This window comes from Mustelus asterias, chromosome 20 (genome assembly GCF_964213995.1).
Source record: "Mustelus asterias chromosome 20, sMusAst1.hap1.1, whole genome shotgun sequence".
In the NCBI taxonomy this organism is placed as follows: domain Eukaryota; kingdom Metazoa; phylum Chordata; class Chondrichthyes; order Carcharhiniformes; family Triakidae; genus Mustelus; species Mustelus asterias.
In genome coordinates, this window is record NC_135820.1 from 27,730,452 (window position 1) to 27,757,128 (window position 26,677).

Consider the following 26,677-nt stretch of genomic DNA (forward strand, 5'->3'; position numbering starts at 1 on the left):
ACTGACCCTTTCCCGACCCCTCACTGACCATTTCCCGATCCCTCACTGACCCTTTCCCGATCCCTCACTGACCATTTCCAGACCCCTCACTGACCCTTTCCCGATTCCTCACTGACCCTTTCCCGACCCGTCACTGACCATTTCCAGACCTCTCACTGACCCTTTCCCGATCCCTCACTGACCCTTTCCCAACCCCTCACTGACCCTTTCCCGATCCCTCACCGACCCTTTCCCGATCCCTCATTGACCCTTTCCTGATCCCTCACTGACCCTTTCCCGACCCCTCACTGACCCTTTCCCGATTCCTCACTGACCATTTCCCGATCCCTCACCGACCCTTTCCCGATCCCTCATTGACCCTTTCCTGATCCCTCACTGACCCTTTCCCGACCCCTCACTGACCCTTTCCCGATTCCTCACTGACCATTTCCCGACCCCTCACTGACCCTTTCCCGATCCCTCATTGACCCTTTCCCGATTCCTCACTGACCCTTTCCCGACCCCTCACTGACCCTTTCCCGATTCCTCACTGACCCTTTCCCGATTCCTCACCGACCCTTTCCTGATGCCATACCGACTCATTTCCGACCTCTCACAGACCTTTTCCTGATGCTGCACCGGCTCTTCCTGAACCCCCCATCCCACCCGAGCCCTTGCTGAGCAAGGCTCCTGTCTCTGGCCCTTGTGAGACAGGGTCCCACAGTGATGGTCATCAGTTATTTCAGCGTGCCAGAATAACGCTACATCTCACTATATTGCAGAACTTGTACATCACAACCGGTTTTTGCAAAATTCCCATGCAGAAAGTTATACAGTATAAGCACTTGTGGACATACTAACAATTTGAAAAATAATGTGACCTCATAATCAGAGTTTCCTGATGCCACTTGGGTTGCTTGTACTGTGGACCTCTGATTCAGAGAGAATTTCATAAACCCATTTTAGTCTATTTTGCCGATTTATATTTTAACAATCTGAACTCGTTGATTGGATTTGATGACACAGATAATGCAACACTAAGTGTACCCTCTGCTGTTGTGACATTACCAAGTTCAATCTTTAAATATTCACACATTCCCAAGGGTCCCATTTAAACTTTGACCCACTCCCCCAAGGGTCCATTTTTGCCCCTGTAACAGTCATCAGGTTTCAAAAAATGTTTCATTGGCTGCAAAGCAATTTGGGATAGAATCATAGAATCCCTAAAGTGGAGAAGGAGGCCATTTGGCCCATCGTGTCTGTAGCAACCATAATTCCACCCATGCCCTATCCCCATAACCCCACATATTTACCCTGCTAATCCCTATGACGCTAAGGGGCAATTTAGCATGGCCAATCAATCTAACCTGCATATCTTTGGACTGTGGGAAGAAACCAGAGCACCCGGAGGAAACCCATACAGACACAGGGAGAACATGCAAACTCCACACAGACAGTGACCGGAAGCCGGAATCGAACCTGGGCTTCTGGCGTTGTGAGAGAGCACTGCTAACCTCTGTGCCACCGTGCCGCCCAAATCAGGGATGTCCAGTGGTCATGCAAAACTTTCTTTTCTTCTGTGAATCCTGCCACATCCCCATGGCCCCTTTTAAATGCTGACACACCCATTGAGACTCCCAGGAGTTCATTGTAGATTTTAATGCACTCACACCCCCCCACCCCCCCAGCAAGTCCAAAAGACAGTGTCAGCTACCAAAAGAGCACTGCGCAGAATTTATTTAAACACTCGACTGTCTGATGATGTTGGCCAGGAGTGTCTAAGAACATAAGAAATAGGAGCAGGAGTAGGCCATCTAGCCCCTCAAGCCTGCCCCGCCATTCAATAAGATCATGGCTGATCTGAAGTGAATCAGTTCCACTTACCCGCCTGCTCCCCATAATCCTTAATTCCCCTACCGATCAGGAATCCATCTATCCGTGACTTAAACATATTCAACGACTTAGGTTAATCTGTGAAGCCTCATGAGCCATTTCAATTCTATCTTGCTGCTGAGTGGAACTTTGATTCAGGATTTATCCAGTCTTTGCAAACATTTTGGCGCTCTTAAGATTCATGAAACAAGTATAAAATACGGACACAAATGGAACTTATTATGTTTGAGGTCTGATATTGAGACTAATAATAAACCACAAGGTCAGTGGTAGTAAACCAACTAGAGCAGTTTATTAACACATCCTTATCCTAGCACAGTCCGCACAAGACTGGTTAGGCGGGTGGAGCTTGAGTCCCAGGTCACCTGTCCCGTTCTCTTAAAGGGGCATGCCCCAACATACGTAACAGAAATAAGCTCTTGTTCCTTGAAGTTGCCATGAACACATCTCTTGTTCAGATACTATCCAAGAACGTTTTACACTGGGTCCATCTACAGCTCATTGAGAGCACGATTCGCTCACAACTGACTGAACACAAATTGCACTTTGAAAGTACATTTAAGATGTCACGTTTGTGAGAAATCATCCAACCAAAAATGTAAATTCTTCAAGATGGCTAACAGTTGCAACTTGGGGAGGAAGTGAACTAACTCCGAAAGGCCAGAATCAGATGGCTGCTCCACTTGAATTAAAGTGGGAGAATGTAACATTGGGAGGGGACGGGTAGCTGAGGTATAATTATTTTTGTACGGGTGTTGATTCTCAGCTTTTCAGCGTTGTTGGTTAGGTCAGTATTTATTGCCCATCTCTAAATGCCCCATGAGAAGATGGTGGTGGTGAACTGCCTTCTTGATCTGCTGCAGTCCATGTGATGTAGGTAGATCCATAGTGCTGTTAGGGAGGGAGTTCCGGGATTTTGACCCAGCAACAGTGAAGGAACAGCGATATATTTCCAAGTCAGAATAGTGTGTGACTTGGAGGGGAACCCTTCAAGATGGTGCTGCTTACATATATCTGATGCCCTTGTCCTTCTAGATGGTAAAGTTTACAGGTTTGGAAGGTGCTGTAGCATATGGACTATAGACTCAAGAAGCAGTGATCCTGCTCATAGCCTTTGCAATGCAGCTGCCCACTTAGCCAAATTAAAGGGCATGTCCCTGTGACCATGCAGCTGGCCCTGCCTGTTGAAAGGCACTCCTGCTCGAGATGCTGACAGATGTGAGGCCTTGACCGAAGGTCTCTCTGAGCGGGCTCCTTCCAGGATCATGACTGACAGTCTCCTAATGATCTCGCTGCTGTTTCCCCACAGAGGAAAGAGGAATTCGAAAGGCAGGAGCAAGAAAAGGATAGCATCAAACAAAAGGAGAGAGAGAGCTTCAAACAGAAAAAGTTTCTTTTGGAACGACAGGTAACTGCCACGCTCATTACTGGGATTATGTGAAGTATATTTTTCTTATGCTAATTTTGCACTATTATTGATTTTGAAAAATTGTTCAGCAAGTAATACAGAAATGTTCTTATTGAAATGTTTAATGGCCATACTGAGGCCCTTATTTCCCTTTAGTTTCAGTGTTACATGACTAACCAGGACTAACAAATGTGAAGATTCATTATCAGTTCTGGCTGGACTATTATCAGATTCTGCTCTCTGTCAAATCCTTTTAGAATTCAGGATGCTACCTCTGAAAGTCCTCTCTCCGACCTCCTCCACACTCATCTCCAACAACATGTCGGAGGAGCTCACACGTTCCCTTGTCGTGAGGATTGAGCCACCCCTCCCCTTGCCCACCAGACTGAACCTTCCTGAATGCTTCCCCCTAAAACTCACATCTTTCTCTTGTTTCCATACAAAGCATGACTGTAATATCTACAACACACAAATACATTCGCTGGAATTGTCACCGTCTTGCACGCCCTGCAGTTGCTGCCAGTGAGAATGGAGAATTTGGTTGTCATTCCTCATGGCCTAATCTCCGCTGACTGCAGCAGGACCAGAGAATCCCAGGCACAGGCGAGCTTGGAGAATTCCGGCCCCTATTCGGACCAACAGGTCTGTACTGAGATTTATGCTCCACAAGAGTCGCCGCCTGCCCCTCTTCATCTACACGATCAGTGTATCCTTCCATTCCTTTCTCCATTCGGTGTGCATCAAACTTTCCCTTAAATGCATCTGTGCTGGTCACTTCAACCATTCCATATTGCACCCAGTTCCACATTCTAAGCACCAAGTAAGAGGTTAGAATTTCCTCTTGGATTCATTAGTGACTATCTGCTTCTGGTCTTGCCTGCGATTAAAAGCATCTCCCCAATATCTACCCTATCAAAACCTTTAAGAACTCTATGAGGTCATCCTTCAGCCTTCTCTTTTCCAGAGAAAAGAGTCCTAGCCTGTTCATTTTTTCCTAACAAGTATAACCTTTCAGTTCTGGTCTCATGCTCAAAAACATTTTTTGCACCTTCTCCAGTATCTCGATATTCTTTTGATAATATGGAGATCAAAACTGTGCACAGTATTCCAATTGTGATCTAACCATGGTTCTTTACAAGTTGAACATAACTTCTCTGCTCTTCAATTCAATTCCTCTAGATATGATTTGGGTGAGAATATAGGAGGCATGGTTAGTAAGTTTGCAGATGACACCAAGATTGGTGGCATAGTGGACAGTGAAGAAAGATATCTCCAATTGCAACGGGATCTTGATCAATTGGGCCAGTGGACTGATGAATGGCAGATGGAGTTTAATTTAGACAAATGCTAGGTGATGCATTTTGGTAGATTGAACCAGGGCAGGACTTAATCAGTTAATGATAGGGCGTTGGGGAGAGTTATAGAACAAAGAGATCTAGGGGGACATGTTCATAGCTCCTTGAAAGTGGAGTCACAGGTAGACAGAGTGGTGAAGAAGGCATTCAGCATGCTTGGTTTCATTGGTCAGAACATTGAATACAGGAGTTGGGACATCTTGTTGAAGTTATACAAGACATTGGTAAGGCCACACTTGGAATACTGTGTGCAATTCTGGTCACCCTATTATAGAAAGGATATTATTAAACTAGAAAGAGTGCAGAAAAAAATTACTAGGATGCTACCGGGACTTGATGGTTTGAGTTATAAGGAGAGGCTGGATACACTGGGACTTTTTTCTCTGGAGCGTAGGAGGCTGAGGGGTGATCTTGTAGAGGTCTATAAAATAATGAGGGGCACAGATCAGCTAGATAGTCAATATCTTTTCCCAAAAGTAGGGGAGTCTAAAACTAGAGGGCATAGGTTTAAGGTGAGAGGGGAGAGATACAAAAGTGTCCAGAGGGGCAATTTTTTCACATGGAAGGTAGTGAGTGTCTGGAAGAAGCTGCCAGAGGTAATAGGAGAGGCGGGTACAATTTTATCTTTTAAGAAGCATTTAGATAGATGGATAAGATAGGTATAGAGGGATATGGGCCAAATGCGGGCAATTGGGATTAGCTTAGGGGTTTAAAAAAAAAGGTCGGCATCAACAAGTTGGGCTGAAGTTTCCATGCCGTAAACCTCGATGACTCTTTGAACCCCAGTGGTTCTTTATGACTTTATTAACTTGTGTCACTGCTATTACTGATATGTCTATCTGTCGCCCCAATGTATTTGCCCCCGACTCTCTTTAGACACTTTCTAAAGAGTGCTTGGCTTTTTCTAAAAAGTGTGTATATTCTTCCTACAAAATCGTACCACCTCACACATTACAGAATCTCAGAATTGTTATGGTGCAGAAGGAAGCCATTTGGTCCATCGTGTCTGCACTGACTCTCCAAATGAGCAATTCACTGAGTGCCATTCCTACCCCATTTCTTTTGATGACTTCATTCTTCCTCTTTGCTTTCCTAATTGTTTCATTTGTTAACTTAATTTACAAACCTTTGTACTTCCTTTTGTTATCCCCTCCTTTGTCATCTATTTACTTTAACAATATGCCTTTTTCTTTAGTTTCTGTTTTTCCCTTGTATCTTAATTCAGCCATGGGGCAGGATTTTCTGTTTTGGCTCAGGACATCAGATCAAATGGGAGTGCTGACCTCGGACTGTGCCAGAAGTAGTATTCTGGCATTTACCCTGGCTAGATTAGCCAGTTATAGGCCAGAGATGGCACTCAGTCTAGTAATGGTGTAGGAGGCAGGCAGAGAGAGACGGGGGTAGAAAGAGAGCGAGAGTGGGGTAGAGAGAGGGAGAGAGAGACAGAGGGAGAGGGAGAGAGAGAGGGGGAAGAGAGAGGGAGATGGGGGAGAGAGAGAGGGTGGGAGAAAGAGAGAGAGTGGGGGGAGAGAGAGGGAGGGGAGAGAGAGCGAGGGGAGAGAGGGGAGGGGGAAAGAGAGAGAGAGTGGGGAGAGAGAGAGAGAGAGTGAGAGAGTGTGGGCGAGAGAGTGTGGGCGAGAGAGTATGGGCGAGAGAGTGTTGGTGAGAGAGTGTGGACGAGAGAAGGTGTGGGCGAGAGAGAGTGGGGGAGAGAGAGTGGGGGAGAGAGAGTGGGGGAGAGAGAGTGGGGGAGAGAGAGTGGGGGAGGGGAGAGAGGGAGAGCAAGGGAAAGAGAGAGCGAGGGGGAGAGAGAGAGTGGGAGAGAGAGAGAGTGGGGGGGAGAGAGAGAGAGTGGGGGAGAGAGAGAGTGGGGAAGAGAGAGAGTGTGGGGGAGAGAGAGAGAATGGGGAGAGAGAGGGTGGGAAAGAGAGAGAGAAAGAGTGGGGGAGAGAGAGAGTGGGGGGGAGAGAGAGAGAATGGGGGGGAGAGAGAGAGTGGGGGGGAGAGAGAGAGAGTGGGGGAGAGAGAGAGAGTGGGGGAGAGAGAGAGAGTGGGGGGGGGGGGAGAGAGAGAGAGAGAGAGAGTGAGTGCTGAGGGAGTACTGCACTGTTGAGAGTTTTTATGATGAGATGTTAAATGGCCTGTCTGGGTGATGTAAAAAAAAACTTATGTCATTATTTTGTAGAAGAGCAGGGGTGTCCCAATCAATAATTATCCCTCTATTGAACCATACAAACAGATGATCTGGTCTTTATCACATTGCAGGATGTGGAAGCTTGCTGTGTGCAAATTGGCTGCAGTGTTTCCTGCCTCACAACAGTGATTACTCTGTACTTCATTGGTTGCAAAGCATTTTGAGATGTCCGGTGGTTGTTGAAAAGTTTGATGTAAAAGTTTTTCTTTTACTTCATTGCTGTTTGTGAGAGTTTGCTGTGTGTGAGTTTCAGACATTACAACAGTGAGCACGCTTCAAAAGTACTTTGCTGGCCACAAGGCAATTTGAGATGTCTTTAATCTGATTTTGCTCTTGTCCAGATGATGGAAGAAAAGGTTCAAAAACCGGGCAATGGCAGCATTAAGGTGAGCCCGAGAGGGACCCAGCCTCCAACCTCCTACTCCGAACAATGTAAAATGTTCTTCAACGCCCTGCAAAAGGCCATCATCTCGTTCAACAACAACATCAACGGAAACCAGTCTGCAGATGTTTTAATCAAGAACAGCAAGGCGGTGCTAATGATCGGCCAGAAACTGGTGGACATGCTGTGTCGGGAGACAGGGCAGAAGACCATTCACAAAGAGGTGGTCAGTAGGAGCAACCAGTTTTGTGGAAGGATGAAAAAGGTTGCTGTGGCAACCAAGCATGCTGTGATGCAGCAAAACCCAACGGCCATGCAAGAGATGAAGGATCAGATGGCAGAGCTATCCCAGCAGGCAGAGCAGCTCAGGCTCCTACTAGAACAGGCCACTGGCTCGTAGAGGAGCCAGAAACTGTGGAAAAGGGAGATTTTGTTTCTTCTCCCAACTAAAATTTGCTTTAAGAAAAATACTTGCAGTTGTCTGGATAATCTGTTTTTACCTCTTGCCACTTGAGCTCAGCCAATTTTTAGTTTGAGAAGATCATGGTAAAATCAACTGAGATCAAAGTTTAAGAATAAACATATCTGCCCCCTTTTACTCAAGAACAGGCTGACCTCAGAGGAAAGCCATGCGTTGGATTTCCAACCATTTACCACTTTGTTTCTGTGCAGTAGTGTTAAAGGGAATCATCACATTATTTTTTTTAGCTTGAATAGCCAGTTTTTATGAATGGGGGTAGATATTGTATAAAAGGGTATTTCAATGCTGGAGCATCTCCATTACACATCATTTATGTACAGTTCATCGTAAACCTGCAGCACCAGAATTCAGATTCGCCCCCCCTTTCTCGCACCACCAACATCTGAGTTTGAGCTGTTTAACAATCCTTTGAAAGCTAAGCTCAGCTGAAAAGGAACAGCTTTATCCAAGTTTTAAAAACCAACATTAAATTCAGCAAGCAAACTGCAGTCTCTTTGTGTGTTTTGACCCACAGAAAGTGTGGCGACACCAGGGAATATCTTAAAATTGAAGCTACAAAGTGGAATAAAATACAGAAGTAGGGGTTCTTAGCTGGGGTCGCCCACTCCCAAGGGGTCTATCAAAAATAACCAGAGAATGTGTAAAATAAAAAATTTATTTGAGAACAGAGCAGTCAGAATCTGAGCTGGGACAAGCGGTGGCTGAGATGGAGTCCAACAGGACTGAGTCAGAACCAGGCCCTCTCTGTGTTTGTTCAGGTTTTGATAGCAATGTGGTGAGAGATAGAGAGATAAAAGCAAGTCAGGCTGCATGCGAGGTAGCAAACACAGTGGATATGAGAAATGTAAACCTTGGCTGATTTCTTTCTCTCTGTTCCCCTCAACCCACAAACACCCTCCTCAGATTTGCTAAGGCACCACCAATAGCTAACATTTTCTATTCTGTTCATAGTTTTTTTTCTGATGGTCAGTGAGTGATTTGCCTGAAATTATTCAGTCCTGCCTGGATGCAGACTAATCAGAACCTTGTTTTGATCTAATTTATATCAAATAGAATCGAGTACCTAGTCAGAGGAACTGACCATTTGTTTTGGTAAATATAGATCATAACCAGGAAACCATTAAACACGGGTATGCAGCACCGAGCTCAGGATTATCTCCCTCATGCAAAGGAGAAAATGATCACAAAATCCACTTGGAATAGACTGAGTTGTGCTTCTGCGCAATGAGTAGAAAAGAGACACATTTTAAAGCTGGATAAAAGCAAATTACTGCGGATGCTGGAATCTGAAACCAAAAGAGAAAATGCTGGAAAATGTCAGCAGGTCTGGCAGCATCTGTAAGGAGAGAAAAGAGCTGATGTTTCGAGTCCAGACGATCCTTTGTCAAAGTTTAACAAAGGGTCGTCTGGACTCGAAACGTCAGCTCTTTTCTCTCTTTACAGATGCTGCCAGACCTGCTGAGATTTTAAAGCTAACTCGAGATAAAATTTGTCTTGGGAGATAATACAAAACATGTGATGGCAAATCAACAAACATGTTCCACCCTGCTGGTTCGCACTCACTCATTCCACCCTGCTGATTCGCACTCACTCATTATCTACCACTCCCCACTCTTGTGGTGATCAAAGGTGCTGCACATGGAAAGGGTAGTGCAACTAGCTGTTGCTAGGGGGAAGCATCCTCGGTCACATTCCCAGCTGTTCCTGTGCCATGTAGAATCAAGTAGATAAGGTTGTTAAGAAGGCATATGGTGTCTTGGCGTTTATTGGTAGGGGGATTGAATTTAGGAGTCGTAGCGTTATGTTGCAACTGTACACAACTCTGGTGCGGCCGCACTTGGAGTACTGTGTGCAGTTCTGGTCCCCACATTACAGGAAGGATGTGGAGGCTTTGGAGAGGGTGCAGAGGAGGTTTACCAGGATGTTGCCTGGTATGGAGGGGAGATCCTATGAGGAGAGGCTGAGGGATTTGGGATTGTTTTCGCTGGAAAGGCGGCGGCTAAGAGGGGATCTTATTGAAACATATAAGATGATTAGAGGTTTAGATAGGGTGGATAGTGATAGCCTTTTTCCTCTGATGGAGAAATCCAGCACGAGCGGGCATGGCTTTAAATTGAGGGGGGGTAGTTATAGAACCGATGTCAGGGGTAGGTTCTTTACCCAGAGGGTGGTGAGGGATTGGAATGCCCTGCCAGCATCAGTTGTAAATGCGCCTAGTTTGGGGGCGTTTAAGAGATCCGTAGATAGGTTCATGGACGAAAAGAAATTGGTTTAGGTTGGAGGGTCACAGTTTTTTTTTTAACTGGTCGGTGCAACATCGTGGGCCGAAGGGCCTGTTCTGCGCTGTAATGTTCTATGTTCTATGTTCTATGTCTGTGAGTGTATCCAACCATCCCTCCGAGCCCTCTTTGTTGTTGGCTCACCTACTTATGAGGCACACCTTAGGGAAGAGGAGAATGTCCATCTCATACAAATGTTACTTTGCACCCGTCCCTGTGCCATATCCATTTATTTTCAACCTCAGTGCAGGAGGGGAATATGTAAAGAAAATACAGAAGTATTGGGGTACCATGGAGTTAGACAGTGATAGAAATGGAGCACACATCAACCTCTCAGATTCCCCCCGCCCCCCCCAGAGATATTGCATCTCTTATCTCCTGAATGATGTAGCAACATTATGGAATGGATATTCTTAGTCACTGCTTTATATCAGAGGTTCTCAATCTTTCTGCGACTGAACACCCCCTCCTCCCTCCTATAGTATAACCCCTCCTATATTATAAAATTCCACTGACCTCCCCGCCATAGCACAGCCAGATACTTCCTGTAGAAAAATTAGTTATGCAATTAAATATATTTATTATTTTTGTATTACTTACACCTTGCCTGCTATCCTCCAATATTTCCACTTCTAAGGCAGAGATTCTCTCTTTTCTCCACACTGACTGACCAGAGATATATCATTCTCCTCCCAAGTTCTTTGTGACTTAAGCTTTCTTTTAATGCATTGACTGTATAAATGTGGTACGAGTCACAATTCAAACTCCAGTGGTACAGTGCAGAGAGTAACTCAGTTGTGGGGTGTGTGGAGAGAGTGAGATCACACACATAGAACTGAGGAGAAATCAGAAACACAAAGAAAAAAATGGATGCATGGAGAATTTTGCTAACTGATTCGATGCACATCATCAGGTCTTAAACATGCAAACAAGAGTTGAAGCTTGAAGTCACTGCCTGTTTCTGACATTGATTCTCAACATTGTTCATGACATATCCTTGTCCTAGCCCCTCCCTCTGGGATCTCCCTACATTAATTACCTCCAAACACCACTGTGTTTGTTCGGAGGGTGAATCGGCTCAACTTTGATGCAGACCACTGTCAAATATCCCAATGACACTTCCTCTTGAGGTTCCCATAATAAATGGGCACTCGGGAACTGCACTGCCATCTTGAAACTTTTGAGGAAAGAGCAGGACTGGGAAGAAAAACAAATTGTGACTATTTATGCATCTTGTACCAACTTATTTCCACCTCATTCATTATTAGAACATAGAACATAGAACAGTACAGCACAGAACAGGCCCTTCGGCCCACGATGTTGTGCCGAGCTTTGTCTGAAACCCAAATCAAGCTATTTCCTCCCTATCATCCCGAAGTACTCCATGTGCCTATCCAATAGCTTCTTAAATGTTCCTAAAGTTTCTGACTCCACTATCCCTGCAGTCGGTCCATTCCACACCCCAACCACTCTCTGAGTAAAAAACCTACTCGGACATCCTTCCTATATCTCCCACCATGAACCCTATAGTTATGCCCCCTCGTTACCACTCCATTCACCCGAGGAAATAGTATTTGAACGTTCACTCTATCTATCCCCCTCATCATCTTATAAACCTCTATCAAGTCTTCTCTCAACCTCCTCCGCTCCAAAGAGAAAAGCCCAAGTTCCCTCAACCTTTCCTCATAAGACCTACCCTCCAAACCAGGCAGCATCCTGGTAAATCTCCTCTGCACTCTTTCCAGTGTCTCCACATCCCTCTTGTAGTGAGGTGACCAGAACTGCACACAATATTCCAAATGTGGTCACACCAAGGTCCTGTACAGTTGCAGCATTATTATTATTATCGAACATTCCAATGGGCTGATTAAAGAGTAATTGCATTGTGCCAGGTATAGCTAGGAGTTGGATGAAGTTCCGTCTCTCTTCTGAATGAAAGCCCTCAAACAACATTGGAAGGCAGATCTCGACTCGTAGGTTGAAGGGCTCGGAACTGAAAACAAACCGCAAATCACTGTCTTAAAAAAATACTTAACAAAAATCCAAGAAATGAGATTTCAAAAGGGAATAAAGTACTTCATTATATGATGCCTGTAAATATTGTACATAAAAAGGACTGATTATAGGAGTAATGATTTATATCGTAATACATGAGGATTTGCTAAAAACATTTAATCTCATAGGATTTATAGAAGATGTTTTTAATGAACTGATTTTTTAAAAAAACGGCCATGTTTAAATTACAGTGAACGTCTCTGGCCCCAGGAAACTCCTCACGAAAAGACGAGGAGCACTGAAGCTCCTTAGTGTTTCTGTTTGTTTTAATTTTGAATAGTAACGATAACATTAGCTGATTGAGTAAGAAGCAGATTGTGAGCTGGACAGTAGATATAGTGCTATGGTGAGAGGTGGGCTCAGTCGGACTAAGTCTTCAGATAGAGATCCATTTCCTTTCTTTGTGCTCTAATATTCTGTAGGTACTCCAGTGATCTTTAATTGCATTAATCCAGCTCCCTTGCACTGTAGAGCTCAATAGCACCTCTGAACCAGATCCCTGCATTACAGAATATCTCTACTGATGTAAATCTACTTTCGCACACAATAGGGTTCAGTAATCTTATCATACCCTGGTCCCTTTGTTACTGACTGTACCTCAAATAATATTGGACCAGAATTTGCTGTCAAAATAACAGCAAAGATACTGGTTCCTGCTGTTATTTATGTGTAAATGGTACAGCAACTCTGTAAGCAAGGAAGAGATGAATGATTTAATGTGAGCATCCAGTAGTTGCTGTTTAGTTGTGCTCTTCTGCTGTTAGCCATTTTGCTATCATCATTGAAATGCATTGAATAGCATGACGTTGCTGCTTTACAGGATAGATAATAACTAACCCTGGACAAATATCTAGAGTGAGTAATTTAAATAGCTTTTGAACAACATGCAAGTCTTTAATTGTCAAACTCTCGGGTATTAATAATTAGTTCCTTCAGGTTTATAATTTTCAGGGCAATTTTAAAAATGTCAAATTTTACTCATTATTTTCACAGAATCCATAGAATCCCAACAGTGCAGAAGGAGGCCATTCGGCCTATCGCATCTGCACCGACCACTATCCCACCCGTTAACCCACATATTTACACTGCTAATCCCCTGGACACTAGGGTCAATCTAGCATGGCCAATCAACCTAACCCGCACATCTTTGGACTGTGGGAGGAAACCGGAGCACCCGGAGGAAACCCACGCAGACACGGAGAGAATGTGCAAGCTCCACACAGACAATGACCCAAGCCTGGAATTGAACCAGGGTCCTGGCACTGTGAGGCAGCAGTGTGCTGCCTATCTCTTTCTCCTAGTCTGCTCTTTCTTTCCTTTTCTTTCTATATATGATTTCACATTGAATTTCCCTCCTTTAATCTCTCCTCTATATATTTCCTAATTCTTAAATCTCATTGGCTATCAAGATCCCATTGTTCACCAAGGTTCACCAGATGCACCATTTTCCCTTGCTATTCCTGCTCCCATCAGCTCACACTTTCAACAACCTGTGGATATTTTTTTTGAGTTGAAGGATGCAGGGTCAAGTCCAACTAATGGCAGGCGTTAGATGCCTTTTTGCATCAACATTTAATTCAGTAACTCTTATCTCCAACCAGAACCCTATATTACAGCCCATAGCAATTGATGTGGAAAACCAGCTCCCTTGTACTGTCGGGTTCAGAATCTCGTCTCCTTTTCCCCCACCCCTCTCCCGTCCCCATTACATTGTGTTACTAACAACAATCTACATTTATTTGGCACCTTCAACAGTACAGTAAAACCTACCAAGGCACTTTACAGGAACCATTATCAAATACAATGTGATACTGAATCACATAAGGCAACAGATAGAACAGATGATCAAAAGCTTGGTCTAAGGGGTGGGTTTTAAGGAATGTCTTAAAGGAAGAGAGGTGGAGAGGCAGAAGGGATTTAGGGAGGGAATTCCAAAGCTAATTCCAAATTCCTGAACAGATGAAGGCATGAATGGTGGAGTGAAAAAAAATCAGGAATGCACAAGAGCAAGAATTGGAGGAGTGAGAAATCTTCTAAAGGCTGAAGAAAGGTACAGAGAGGGAAAAGTGAGGCCAAAGAGGGATTTGAAAATAGGACAAGAAATTTAAAATTGAGGCCTTACAGGACCGAGTACCAATGTAGGTTAACAAGTATGTGTGTGATTATTGCTACAGGTATGAATCTCATACTGTAGGGCTAAGTGAGGCCTTCCACAGAATCCTGTCTTGTTGATGGTATTTTTACTGATTCAAGTCCAGCTCTTTCAGCAACTACTCCTAGTCTCCACTGCCAGTAGTTTCAGTATTCCTCGTAGAAACAATTTTTTTTTTCGGGCCAGAAATCATTTTTAAAATGCTCGCATTAAACAATGCCTTGCAACCATTTAAGATGCACAGGTTTTCAATGGTGATGGTCACAGTATAATAACAATAATTTTACTTTTACTTCAATACAGCTGTGTTCATATATCTGTGCATCTTTTAAACCTTTAGTTGAAGTTTGTTAGAATTCCAAAGTGGTGGTATTCCTAAATTGGTGCATAATGCACCGTCTTACACCTTCAAAGACATACATTTGTCTTAAAAAATCTTCACTTTAGTAATGAGGACGTCCTCTTTTTATGTAACAGTAGTGCTGCTTCAGACACCCTTCTGAAGGGGTTGTAGCATTGAGATTATACTTATGTGGGATCTTCATTTCCCTGACTTCAAAATGTGGGATAGAGCAAGAAGCTCTGTTTGTTTTATGGTCAGCATTATTCTTCTCAATAGTTCTGGACTAGGAAAGGGGCAGGATTGAGTTGTATAATACCCCTCACAATCAATGAACCCGATAGTACTCACTGGCTGCACACCCAAATGCAGAATGGTCACATAGCGTAGGTATAGGAAGGTACTTGGTTACTGTGGAACCATATCCCATTAGGAGAGAGCAGAATTCTTGGAGTTAGAAGGAAGACTTACATTTATATAATACTTTTCAAGACCTCAGGATAATCCATTGCACTTCACAAAAATTCCTGTAAAGTGTCAATTAAATACTGCTGAAGTGCAGTCACTGCTGTAATGTAGGAAATATGACAGTCAATTTGTACACAGAAAGATTCCACAAACAACTATGAGATAAATGACAATATATTTTAAGTTTAGTTACGAATAAATTTTAGCCAGGATGCTGTAAGATATTCCTACTCTTCTTCAAATAGTGCCAAGCAATTTTGGTTTATAAATCCTATCCCAATTAACAGCACCCCTGACAGTGCAGCACTGTGTAAGTTTGTGCTCAAGTCTCTGGCCAGGGCCTTGAACTCATAACCAAGTGAGCTACCACTGAGCCAAAGCTGTCACCCAAAAAGACGGCTGTTTCTGGCATTAGCACTCGAACAGATTAAAGTATGTGCTTGATTGATGCTTTTTTGTAGAACCCTCCAGTGTTACTGTACAAGAAATTGCAGATGTAAAATTCAGAATTCTTTTGTGTCTCTGATCTATGCAGTTGTTATTGTGTGTGTAACATTACATTATGCTCAAAAGGTGGTGTTGTCGGACCTGTTTATGATCAATCCTTGTGTTTTTGTACATTTTCATTAAAGTATTGTTTCCACAGTTGCCTTTCACTCTAAGAGACAACTCATTTATTTAATGCCTTACATGGAGCAACAATTTCTCAATGACATCAGAGGTCTAAGTGGGGAAGCAGCAGGGGCAGATTGATTGAAGGTGCTGACAAATGGGTAGACTTAAGGGGCTTTTGGGAGAGGAAGGAAAGAAAAGACAGCGAGTCACAGCAGACCGGGGCGGAGAGATGTTGACCTGCCACAAAACGCAAGGCTGAAGAGAAGTCATATAGGTTAGTGTCTTCAATCTTCAAAAATGAAGATTTCAAAATTAATAATACTGTTCACCAACATATGAAATAACCTTTAAAATTAACACATTTTAAAATAAAAAATGTCAAAACAGACATCCACCTAGTTTTAGATGGAGCCCAGGACTTTAATGTGAGTTCAGAATGGGACCAGGAGCTGAAGAACTCTCCAATGGTGGCGACAGATGCCGGAGAACAGAAGCTAAGAACAGAGGGTGGGAACAGGAGCCAGGAGGAAGAGGGATTGAGGGCAGGAGCGGGAGCAAGGCTGGGGGTAAGAGCAGCGAAAGAAAAGTCTGGTGGTAGCAATGGACGCCAGGGGCTTTAAAAGTAAGAATGGAGGATGCAAAAGGCAGCCAGAGGAAAAGGGACTTCAAAACAGAGGCAGGAGTAGCAGTGCGGGGGCAACAGACATGTTGACAAGCAGGCCACAGAACAGGATGTCTGTGGCAAATGACTTTAAAGCAAAAACAAAACATTAACTGAGTCCACTTTAAGCATGGACTTAGGGTACTGGCTATGTCCATTATCTCCTTTTTCAACTGTTGGTTTTACAAACTGATACTCCTCCCACAATTTCACCCGTTTCCCTTTAAGATTAATCTTTTCTCAGTGTTTGGAATGTGGAACTTGCTATCAGCAGGATTCATTGAGGTGAACATCATCATTTGAGAAGCTGGATAGAAAGGGGCACAAAGTTATGCAAATAGGATTAGACAAAGAGAAATTAGAAGAGGAGAAATTCTTTAAGGATGTAACTAATAGAGTTGATGAGGGAGAGCCAGTGGGTGTAGTTTATTTGGACTTTCAGAATGCTTTCAACAAAGTACCACATAAGAGATTAGCATGTAAAATAAAAGTGCATAGGGTTAGGTGTAAGGTATTGAGATGGATAGAAAATGGTTGGCAGGAAGGAAACAGTGTAGGAATAAACAGGTCACTTACTGAATGGCAGGTAGTGACTAGAGGTACCATTGAGATCAGTGCTAAGAACCCAGCTTTTCACAAGATATATTTTAATGATTTAGAATAGGGAACTAAAAGTAATATCTCCAAATTTGCAGATGACACAAAGTAGGTGGGAGGGTGAGTTGTGAGGAGGCTGCAGAGATGCTTCAGTGTGATTTGGATAAGCTGAGTGAATGGACAAATGCGTGGCAGATACTGTATAATGTGGATAAATGTGAGGTTATCCACTTTGGTAGCAAAGTAAGAAGACAGCTTATTATCTGAATGGCTCTAAATTGAGAGGGGGGAATGTACAATGTGACCTGGGTGTCCTCATACACCAGTTGCTGGTATAGCAGACACACACAGTCAGACATTGGGCAGGATTACATCAAACACAAACACACCTGCACACTTTCAGACACCAGGCAGAGGCTTTTCCTCATCTCAGTCCAAAATGGCTTACACCGCATCCTGAGACTGTGGCCCCTTGTTCTAGACACCCCAGCCAGAGGAAACAACATTCCTGCATCAAATCTATCCAACTCCATCAGAATTTGATATGTTTAAATTAGATCCCCTCTCATTCGTCTAAATTCCAGAGAATGCAGGCCCAGTCCATCCAATCCTTCCTTATATGACAGTCCTGCCATCCCAGGAATCAGTCTGCTGGACATTTGCTACACTCCCACAATGGCAAGTATCATATCCTTTCTTAGATAAGGAGACAAAACTGTACACAATACTCCAGGTTTGGTCTCACCAAGGCCCTGTACAGCTGCAGCAAGACATCCTAGCTCCTGTACTCAAGTCCTCTTGCAATGAAGAAATGAAGATCAACATACCATTTGCCTTCCTAACTGCTTGTTGTACCTCATGTTTGCTCTGTGACTGGTGTACAAGGAACCAGGTCCCTTTGTACATTTCCCAATCTATCACCATTTAAATAATACTCTGCCATTCTGTTTCTCCGTCCGAAGTGGATAACTTCACAGTTATCCATGTTATACTGCATCTGCCATGTATTTGACCATTCAAACTGTCTAAATCACCTTGAAGCCTTTTAACGTCCTCCTCACCACTCACATTCCCACCAAGTTCTGTGTCGTCAGCAAGTTTGGAAATTACATTTGGCTCCTTCATCCCCAAATCATTGATGTAATATTGTGAACAATTGGGACCCAAGGGCGGCACGGTACGGTAGCACAGTGGTTAGCACTGCTGCTTCACAGCTCCAGGGACCTGGATTCGATTCCCGGCTTGGGTCACTGTCTGTGTGGAGTTTGCACATTCTCCTCGTGTCTGCGTGGGTTTCCTCCGCGTGCCTCCCACAGTCCAAAGATGTGCGGGTGAGGTTGATAGGCTGTGCTAAAATTGCCCCTTAGTGTCTTGAGATGGGTAGGTTAGAGGGGTTAGCAGGTAAATGTGTAGGGATATGGGGGTAAGGCCTGGGTGGGATTGTGGTTGGTGTAGACTCGATGGGCCGAATGGCCTCTTGCTACACTGTAGGGTTTCTATAATTTCAATCCTTCTGGGACCCCACTGGTCACCATCTGCCACTTTGAAAAAGACCAATTTACTCTTATCATCTTTCCTGTCTGCTAACCAATTTTCAGTTCATTCCAATATATTATCCCCAATTCCATGCGCTTTAATTTTACACACTAACATCTTATGTGGGACTTTCTTTCTGAAAATCCAAATCATAGAATCCTACAGTGCAGAAAGAGGCCATTCGGCCCATCGGGTCTGCACCAACCACAACCCCACCCAGGCCCTATCCACATATCCCTACATATTTACCCACTCACCCCTCTAACCTATGCATCCTGGGACACTAAGGGGCAATTTAGAATGACCAATCAACCTAGTCCGCACATCTTTGGACTGTGGGAGGAGACCCACGCAGACACAGGGAGAATGTGCAAGCTCCACACAGACAGCAACCCGAGCCGGGATTCGAACCCAGGTCCCTGGAGCTGTGAAGCAGCAGTGCTAACCACTGTGCTACCGTGCCGCCCCGGTATGCACCACATCCACTGGTTTACCTTATCTATTCTATTAGTTATGTCCTCAAAAACTCCTGTTTGTCAAACATGATTTCCCTTTGATAAATCCATGTTGACTTTGTCTAATTCCACTGATATTTTTATTATCACATCTTTTATAATACTCTAGCACTTCCCTATTACTGATGTTAGGCTAACCAGTCTGAAAATTCCCGATTTTCTCCCTCCCTCCTTTCTTAAATAGTGGGCTTACATTTTCCACCTTCCAATCCGTCAGGACTGTTTCAGAATCCACAGAATTTTGAATGATGACAAACAACACATCTATTATTTCCATGGCTGTCTCTGTTCGTACCCTGGGATGTAGATAATCAGATCCTGGGGGTTTATTAACTTTCAGTCCCATCTATTTCTCCAGCACTATTTTTTAGTCATATTAATTTCCTTCAGTTCATCCTTCTCACTAGAATCTTGGTTCCATATCATTTCTGGAAAGTTATTAGTCGATTCTGCTCGAGGTGGAATGGATTAATTCAGCAGCCTGAAAGCTCAAGCTGCTATTGGAAAGAGTTAACTTATAGCTAGTCTGTAAGAGGGTGGTGCAAAGGCTGGTTTGTTTCAAATAAAGGAAAACTCCACTGCATCTTTCGAGTACATTCAAATTCTGATTTTTGGGCAGAAATTTCAACTTGAACCTTCTAAATGAAAACGCTGGTTTGTTTGATTTTTTTCTTTAATCCAATTAATAATCCTCATCGAGAAGTCTTCAACTTAAAATGCTGAAACACCACACACCAATGTGTTTCCTTCCTTAAATTGCCATTTAAGTTCTCTCACAAATTCTTCATTGCAAACACAAACAAAACAACCAGTCACATTTCCTCAGCTCCTATCACTGCTCATTAAACACCCCAGGAGTAACTCTCTCTAGAACAAAAGATTTGTGTGATTTACATCAATTTAATTTTCACCTTTTAAATTATTTGACAAACATAAATCAGTGATTGACCCTTTTGAGTCCCCAATCTAAATTTTTATCTGACATGGCTGATATGTTTATAGTCCAACCTCTACAGGTAGGAAACAGACCTCCCCCATCTTACCCTGTCAGTTTTGGTTAGGAAGTGGTCCTTCCGCCGACCTGTTAGGAAACAGTCCTCGGCTGGTTCTTTAGAAATGGTACCATTGTTTTACCCAGTTAGGAAACTGGTTTAGCCATTTTATCCTGCTGGTTCTTGTTCTTTAGTTTACCCGGAGAACAAATACAATAATCTCTTCCTTCTTGTGTACCTAAGGAACCAAATTGTGCTTATGCCATGTTTTCTTTAGTTACTACATTCTATCTATGCCAGTTCCGATCCTTGGAGTGACACTCCACTTTGTTTCGAACCCCAACTGCCCTATCGAACTGGTGGCAAATGAACATACCCACCCACCCGAGGATGTCCGTTGTCAATCCAGTGCCAGTGGCTGATACTGCAAGGATCCTGCCAACTACGTCAAACGGTTGCAGTAAAAGATGAGGCCCCTCAAGTCTGAGTTCCAGTAAGCCAAGTTATTATTCAAGCATATGCTAGAGACAGAAAACCATAGGTTGCTTTGGCGCCTCTCTTGAAGCAGAGGGTTTGTAGCACATATTTATAGTTCTTATCTTCCTACTTTTCATTCTGTTTCTCATTAATTTATCTAACCAGGCTACTCTAAAAGCTGATGTTCACATCATCTTACCGCTTAGCCTTTCATTTCCCTTATCGCCTTGTCCTGTTCAGCAATGTCTGTGAAAGCTGTTGCTGTTAGAACTGCTGAGCTAACCGCTTTTGGAACTATCCTTGGCCAAGAATTCCATCATGCCTAAATAGTGGAAAAAGTTCTCATCATGTTGAGAAAGACCTCTCATAACTACACTTGTCTACTTCAAAACTGCTAATCTCATCTTGACATCAATCTTAATATCAAATTATTCCAATCAGTTCCACTTCAACATAGATACAAACACCCACACACACGATGTGCATGGAGACACACATCAGCTAAAATTATATCAGATGCAGTTAAAGAATCTCCCTCTTAACTCAATTTACATCGTATGCTACATTACGAGTGCTGCGCTAAGTTCTTTGCTCTTTTGATTTCAGTTTCATGCAATTTGTCCTTGTATCATAGTTTGCCTATACTCTACATACATGACCTTTAACCAAATGATTCATGACCATTTTCGAATAACCTTTCAGTTCTCAGCATGTACAAGAAACCATCCATGGTTAATTTATCTTTTATTATTGCATACAAAGTTTATGATCTACATTTAGGTTTGCACCACTCTTTTGTACAACATTCATAGAACAAAGTAAACAAAAAAAAGCTCATTTGAACATTTTCAAAATGTAAAGAAAATTAAACTGTAAACATGACTTTTGTCCCCCCACAAAATAACTTGGTGCTGAAGAAAGCTTTCCAGTGAACTCAATGTCGTATTGAGAGGACCTTCTGCTGATTTGTGTTGCTGTTTGGGTGCAAACAGTGCCTGAAAATAGCTTGGATCACTTCAATTAACATCAACATTTAGGCAATGTGATCATCCCTCCACTCATGCATCTCTGAGGATATGCAGACTCTGAGCAGTGCTCACCAATTCTTATCAGCATATCAGAAAGATTTGTCTAGTTTCTTTTGTTTTTAAAACTTGCAATCTGGAAAACAGAATCTGCCATAAGTTTTAGTGTAGAAATGTGACCACCAGCATGGCATTTATGACCATGATTATTGGGTTCAAAACCCATACATGATACCGCATCAATGTGGCAGTGGTTCATTTGAGTAGTCAATCTGCTTTTGACTGCACGACTACAACACAGTTTCAGCAGCAAGACAGACTAAACAGACTAACGGTAGTAGAACCCATCGGTAGCATTACAGGACCCTACAAACATACACCAGCCACCGAATAAATCAAAATATTGGCGAACATTTCAAACTACCGAACAGAGAGTTAGGTATATAAATGTTATGGCAGTGCGTCTTTCCTGTCTTCAATCTTGGGGCAAATGACTGTGGCTGCACTTTGTCTGCAAATTTGGAACACGAATCTCACTGCTCATATTGCATCTTCCACACCTGCAACTGCACAAGATCTGATGGGAACGGTTGGGTAAGTTGTACATTACACATCACGGACCAAGGATGAGTGACCTGGGTATCGTTGGATGAAGCAAACGCAACGACAAATGATTTCAGTTTAGTCCCCCCAACCCTGCCCATTCTGCCTATGATCCATAAAGGCAGCAAAAGGAAGAATTTGTTTAAAACATCAACAGAATTTTGTTTTCAGAGCTACACAAACTAGACTACTAACTATACACTACACACCTTATTCAAGGTGAAGGCAGCGTAATAAATACTGCAAATGCAGGCCGCCAGTCAAGTCTAGAATTTAGATTAAATGACAAGAAAGTGAATTTATTTAGATGTGGATAACAATTTGCATCGAAAATAATCAATTGTTTTGGAAAACTATCACAATCTCCTTCAGTGAGACAAACCTTTCCTCAGGTTTGAACAGAATGGCGGTGCTGTTTTGTGCTGATGAATGGCTTTTTAGGTGTGCAAAACACAGATTTTGCACATTTCCTGGGAACAGTGAATAAAGACGACAGACTACAAAAATGTGAGAACTGTACCAAGTTACACCATAATCAATAAAATAGGCAACAAAAAAAAACCCAAAAGATGCTTAAACAACAACTGGAACTTGAGAGTCCCTGAATACCCATCACTGAACCCGTGAAATGGCTCATTGCCTGGTGGTTAAAGCCTCAAATGACCTTTTGTTTTAAATGGTTACATTTTGGTGAACAGCCAGTGTCTAATTCTGTTTATTTTTAAGATCAGTGCAAACAGTTTGTAATTAGAATTGTAGGTCTTCAGTAAATTAAGTGGTGCATTTTTCTAACAGCTTAGTGTTGGATTTAAAAGGCGCACTGCCAAGAGGCCTTCCTTCAGGAAGAATGGAAGAAAAACCTGGACTGTAAACAAAACTGCTATTCCCTCACTGCCCCTCCCATTCCACATTTGATGACTGCTTGTGTTTGTGGAGTGGGATCATCACAATTGTACTGGCGAAAGTCTTCCAAGTCAGTGTCACTAGAAAATCCACCAGTGTGGGAGGGGCTAGGAACCTGTAAAAGGGGACCTTTCCCAGGGCTTCCATTCTACCTGAACAAAACCAAAGATGCAGCAGCCCACAAGTGCAACAGGATCTCAAACTAAATTAAATAAATGGATATACTAAATTGTAGGAGTCACAGCATTAAATCGTGAATAATCCTTTTGCTTTGTTCGAATACCTCAATAAATAGAATTCTGACCTAAACCAAATGGGCTGGGTTTTAACCTCATGATTTTTTCTCTACCTACTCATGTAGGTATGATTTTTGTTCATCAAAGCTAGGTAACATTTTATTACAACTAGATCCATTAGTAATAGATTATTCAAGACATGAGATTCCACCTCATATGCAATGGATCCATCACAGAAGTAATGTCCTCATACAGTAATTAGGAAATATTCGATTTCCTCTCCAATACTGGGGCAGTCTGATGCCAGTTTTGTCCACAGGGATGATTGTACATTGCAGCAGCTTCTGGCTAGCAACCACAGTGTAAACTCTAGTCCATGGGTTCCATCTTAATGCTCAATCACTCCCAAGCTTGGGGTGGGAATTCGTTGACATCTGCCATGACCTCGATCGGTGCTTCTCTGTGATTATACATTAACTTCAGCCTCATCCTCAGTGGGTGCTTTAAAAGGGAGGAAAAAAACACTTTAGGTCAAACTTTAATATACTGCTGAACCCCCCAACTACCTCGTCACTTGCACTCTGGGAAATTTCATTTTACTGAAGATGTTGTTTCCAGGACATGGTTTACTCATTAAAAATTAATAATTGTTCTGACAGTACTATGCTATGATTATTCCAACAGTAGACACAACAGCAGAAATATGAGGCTTCAAGGTTGATTTGACACATCTAGATAAATGACTTTCTGCAATGGATGGCCCAGGCGAAAATAAAGACAAAGTTCTCTTTCCTCTGACAAACTCAATTGAGGGGCAACTCAAAGATCCAAATCTGCATCTACTTTGTTCAGCATGTGTTAGAGAACTGTAATTTCATTGTTGGTCACCCTTTCTGACACACCAAATTGCAATTGCCAATCGGGGCTTGATTTTCAGAGATTCTCCGTTGAATGACAAAGAGAAACACCAGTAGGCCAACAGCCCCAGGACCTTCTCCAGCACGTCAAAAGCAGAGGCCTGGTGAGTGGGTCACCTCGGTACAAGGTACAAGTTGACCAAAGTTACTTTTGGTCCCAGTTTTTCTTCCTTTTCCCCACAATAGGTGCAAAAGTTATGTCACAGTATGATTTCACAGACACTAGCTCCACATACGCAAGTGTCAGTAAACTCTTCAACCATGCTGCAATTCCAGCTGGGCCTGACCTTTACTCAACAACTTCATGCACATCCACTTTCTAGCACTTGCCATTCTTAAAGTCAAGGGGCATGTATAAAGATGCTTTACAATGGATCCAGATCTCAGATTAAGTACTCATTTAGCTGAGATAAGTGAGCTGTTCCACTTCTATCCAACCTATATTCTTTTAATTTGCTCATTGGTGAACCAAGGAATCGAAATCTCGCCCCAAGCAGTTTGCCCGAAAACTTGACTTCTCTTGTCTGGAGGTGTCCATTCCTCATTAGGGACTGTTCTGTGACTAACACAACAAAGTAATCACTGTTTCCTTGCAAGCCTAGGTAGCGGCATTCAATCATAGCTTCCCTTCAATTTTTTCAGCTAATGTGAGGGAACCATGCTGACTTATTTCCTCTCTAGCCCACTGCGTCATGGTCAGGTGCAGCATCTTACATTCAACAAAGAAGAAGTGGAATCGAAGACATTCTGGTATGTTAGTTTTATAGTGCTCTGTACATTCATCAATGAGGGAAGCTTAACCTGAAAATATCAAGTGGTTTTAGTGCAAAGAACTTTAGTACCAAACATGGAATTACTAACATAAGAATTAGTTTAACAGTAAGAGGCAGTTAAATGTATAGATTAAATTACAACAGACCTCATGTATAACACATACAGACTTGCTGCAAGAACATTTACTTCCTGTAACACTCGACTGCCCCTCAGTTTTTTGCTGCTAACTCATTATAAAATAGTATATTCTCTCAGCAGTGCCATGGGAAATCTGTTAGAATTAAATAAAGTCAAAACAGGTGACAGTGACTGCAAACAGTTCAAGCTCATGAGATAAATTCAACTGCTGGTTTAGTCACATGATTAGAAGTACAATGAATGAGCTTTGATTTTCTTCCACGGAAGTCACAAGGCATCAACAAACCCTGTACATTACATAGTTCAACACTAGAGGGGACCAATGATGCACGAAAGCTACAGATATTGTGACATGTACTACAAAACACTGCAACCATTTTCTGCCACATTGCATTAATGACCCTGTCCAACCCTAACGGGCGGCACAGTGGTTAGCACTGCTGCCTCACAGTGCCAGGGACCCGGGTTCGATTCCTGGCTTGGGTTACTGTCTGTGCGGAGTTTGCACGTTATCCTAGTGTCTGCGTGTGTTTCCTCCGGGTGCTCTGGTTTCCTCCCACAGTCCGAAAGGCATGTTGGTTAGGTGCATTGGCCATGCTAAATTCTCCCTCACGGTACCTGAACAGGCGCTGGAGTGTGGTGACTAGGGGATTTTCATAGTAATTTCATTGCAGTGTTAATAAAAGCCTACTTCTGACTAATAAATAAACTAAAAACATTGAACCTTTTTAATGATAGCTTGTCAAAAGCTCAGCACTAGACTACTTCTAAAGAAATAATTAAAACTTTAAATTAAAAACCCCAGAAGTTACTAGGCAGTGCACTAAGTCATGCTGATCAGGATAACCCCAGGATCAACTCCTGGTGTCTGTCGAGTTATGGTGGTAAGCAGCTACCATTGCCCTCTGCGCCCTTTAGCTGGTGTGGGTTGGATAGAACACAACCAAGACTCCAATAGCTCACTGGAGAAGTGTGGACCTTGGCTGAGAATAATACCAAGTTCAACTGAACTGCTGCCAACACTCTTGTGTGGACTCACAATTTGTATTGGCACTAGAGGATGAGCTGGAAGCTACGGCACTGTACCCCAGCAGAAAAGTTCTCGAAGATAGGAGGAGGAAATTAGTATGAAAAACAAAATCAGCACAGACTTGAGTGTGGCATATAAACTGTTCCCTTATTGCATTCTGATACACAACAGGAATCGACACATTCAGACAAGTAAAATATCCCAACCTAATTCATAAATTTAACTGAATAGAATTATATACAAAGAACTAAGAGGTGATGAGGCAGCATGAGAAAACATTTAAAGTGGTACATGAACAAGTTGAGGTAGGAGGACAAAACTTACCTTTTGTGAATTAAGAACTCTCATTAACTGTGTGACAGCTCCAGAATTCCTGGCAGGAATGATGCTGCCACTGGGAGACATCAACTGCAACTGGAAAGACTGCAAGAAAACAGGATAGTTGTAATTATTTCGAAGACTTTTTAATTTTTTTTTTAAAGTGGCCAACTCTTTTTCTCCCCCTCTCAGCAATTTCTTCCCCTTTTCGCCTCTCATGTTGGTATTGGGTCTTTCCTGACACGCCATACTCTCCAGAACCTTATCCATAGTACCGAGTTGGCAAGTTATTTTACTGTGGGTTCATACAGCCAAGTTCAATGCTGTCATCATCACCTGATGTCCAAACCTGCA

The 26,677-nt window shown here is 42.8% G+C and overlaps 2 protein-coding genes across 2 annotated transcripts in view; one reads left to right on the forward strand and one right to left on the reverse strand.

The window, feature by feature from the left end:
• Positions 1–8,990, forward strand: part of LOC144508447 (cas scaffolding protein family member 4-like) — a 144,830-nt gene extending 135,840 nt beyond the window's left edge. The window contains exons 6-7 of the mRNA XM_078236368.1: positions 3,182–3,280; positions 7,171–8,990. Of these exons, the coding sequence (XP_078092494.1) occupies positions 3,182–3,280; positions 7,171–7,611 (540 nt within the window). The 3' untranslated portion in view covers positions 7,612–8,990. The remainder of the gene's footprint in view (positions 1–3,181; positions 3,281–7,170) is intronic.
• A 12,102-nt stretch (positions 8,991–21,092) lies between these two features.
• LOC144508448 (AP-1 complex subunit gamma-1-like) overlaps positions 21,093–26,677 on the reverse strand; it is a 108,626-nt gene continuing 103,041 nt past the window's right edge. The window contains exons 21-22 of the mRNA XM_078236370.1: positions 26,330–26,428; positions 21,093–23,647 (exon numbers count right to left, since the gene is read on the reverse strand). Coding sequence (XP_078092496.1) covers positions 23,546–23,647; positions 26,330–26,428 — 201 coding nt within the window. The 3' untranslated portion in view covers positions 21,093–23,545. The remainder of the gene's footprint in view (positions 23,648–26,329; positions 26,429–26,677) is intronic.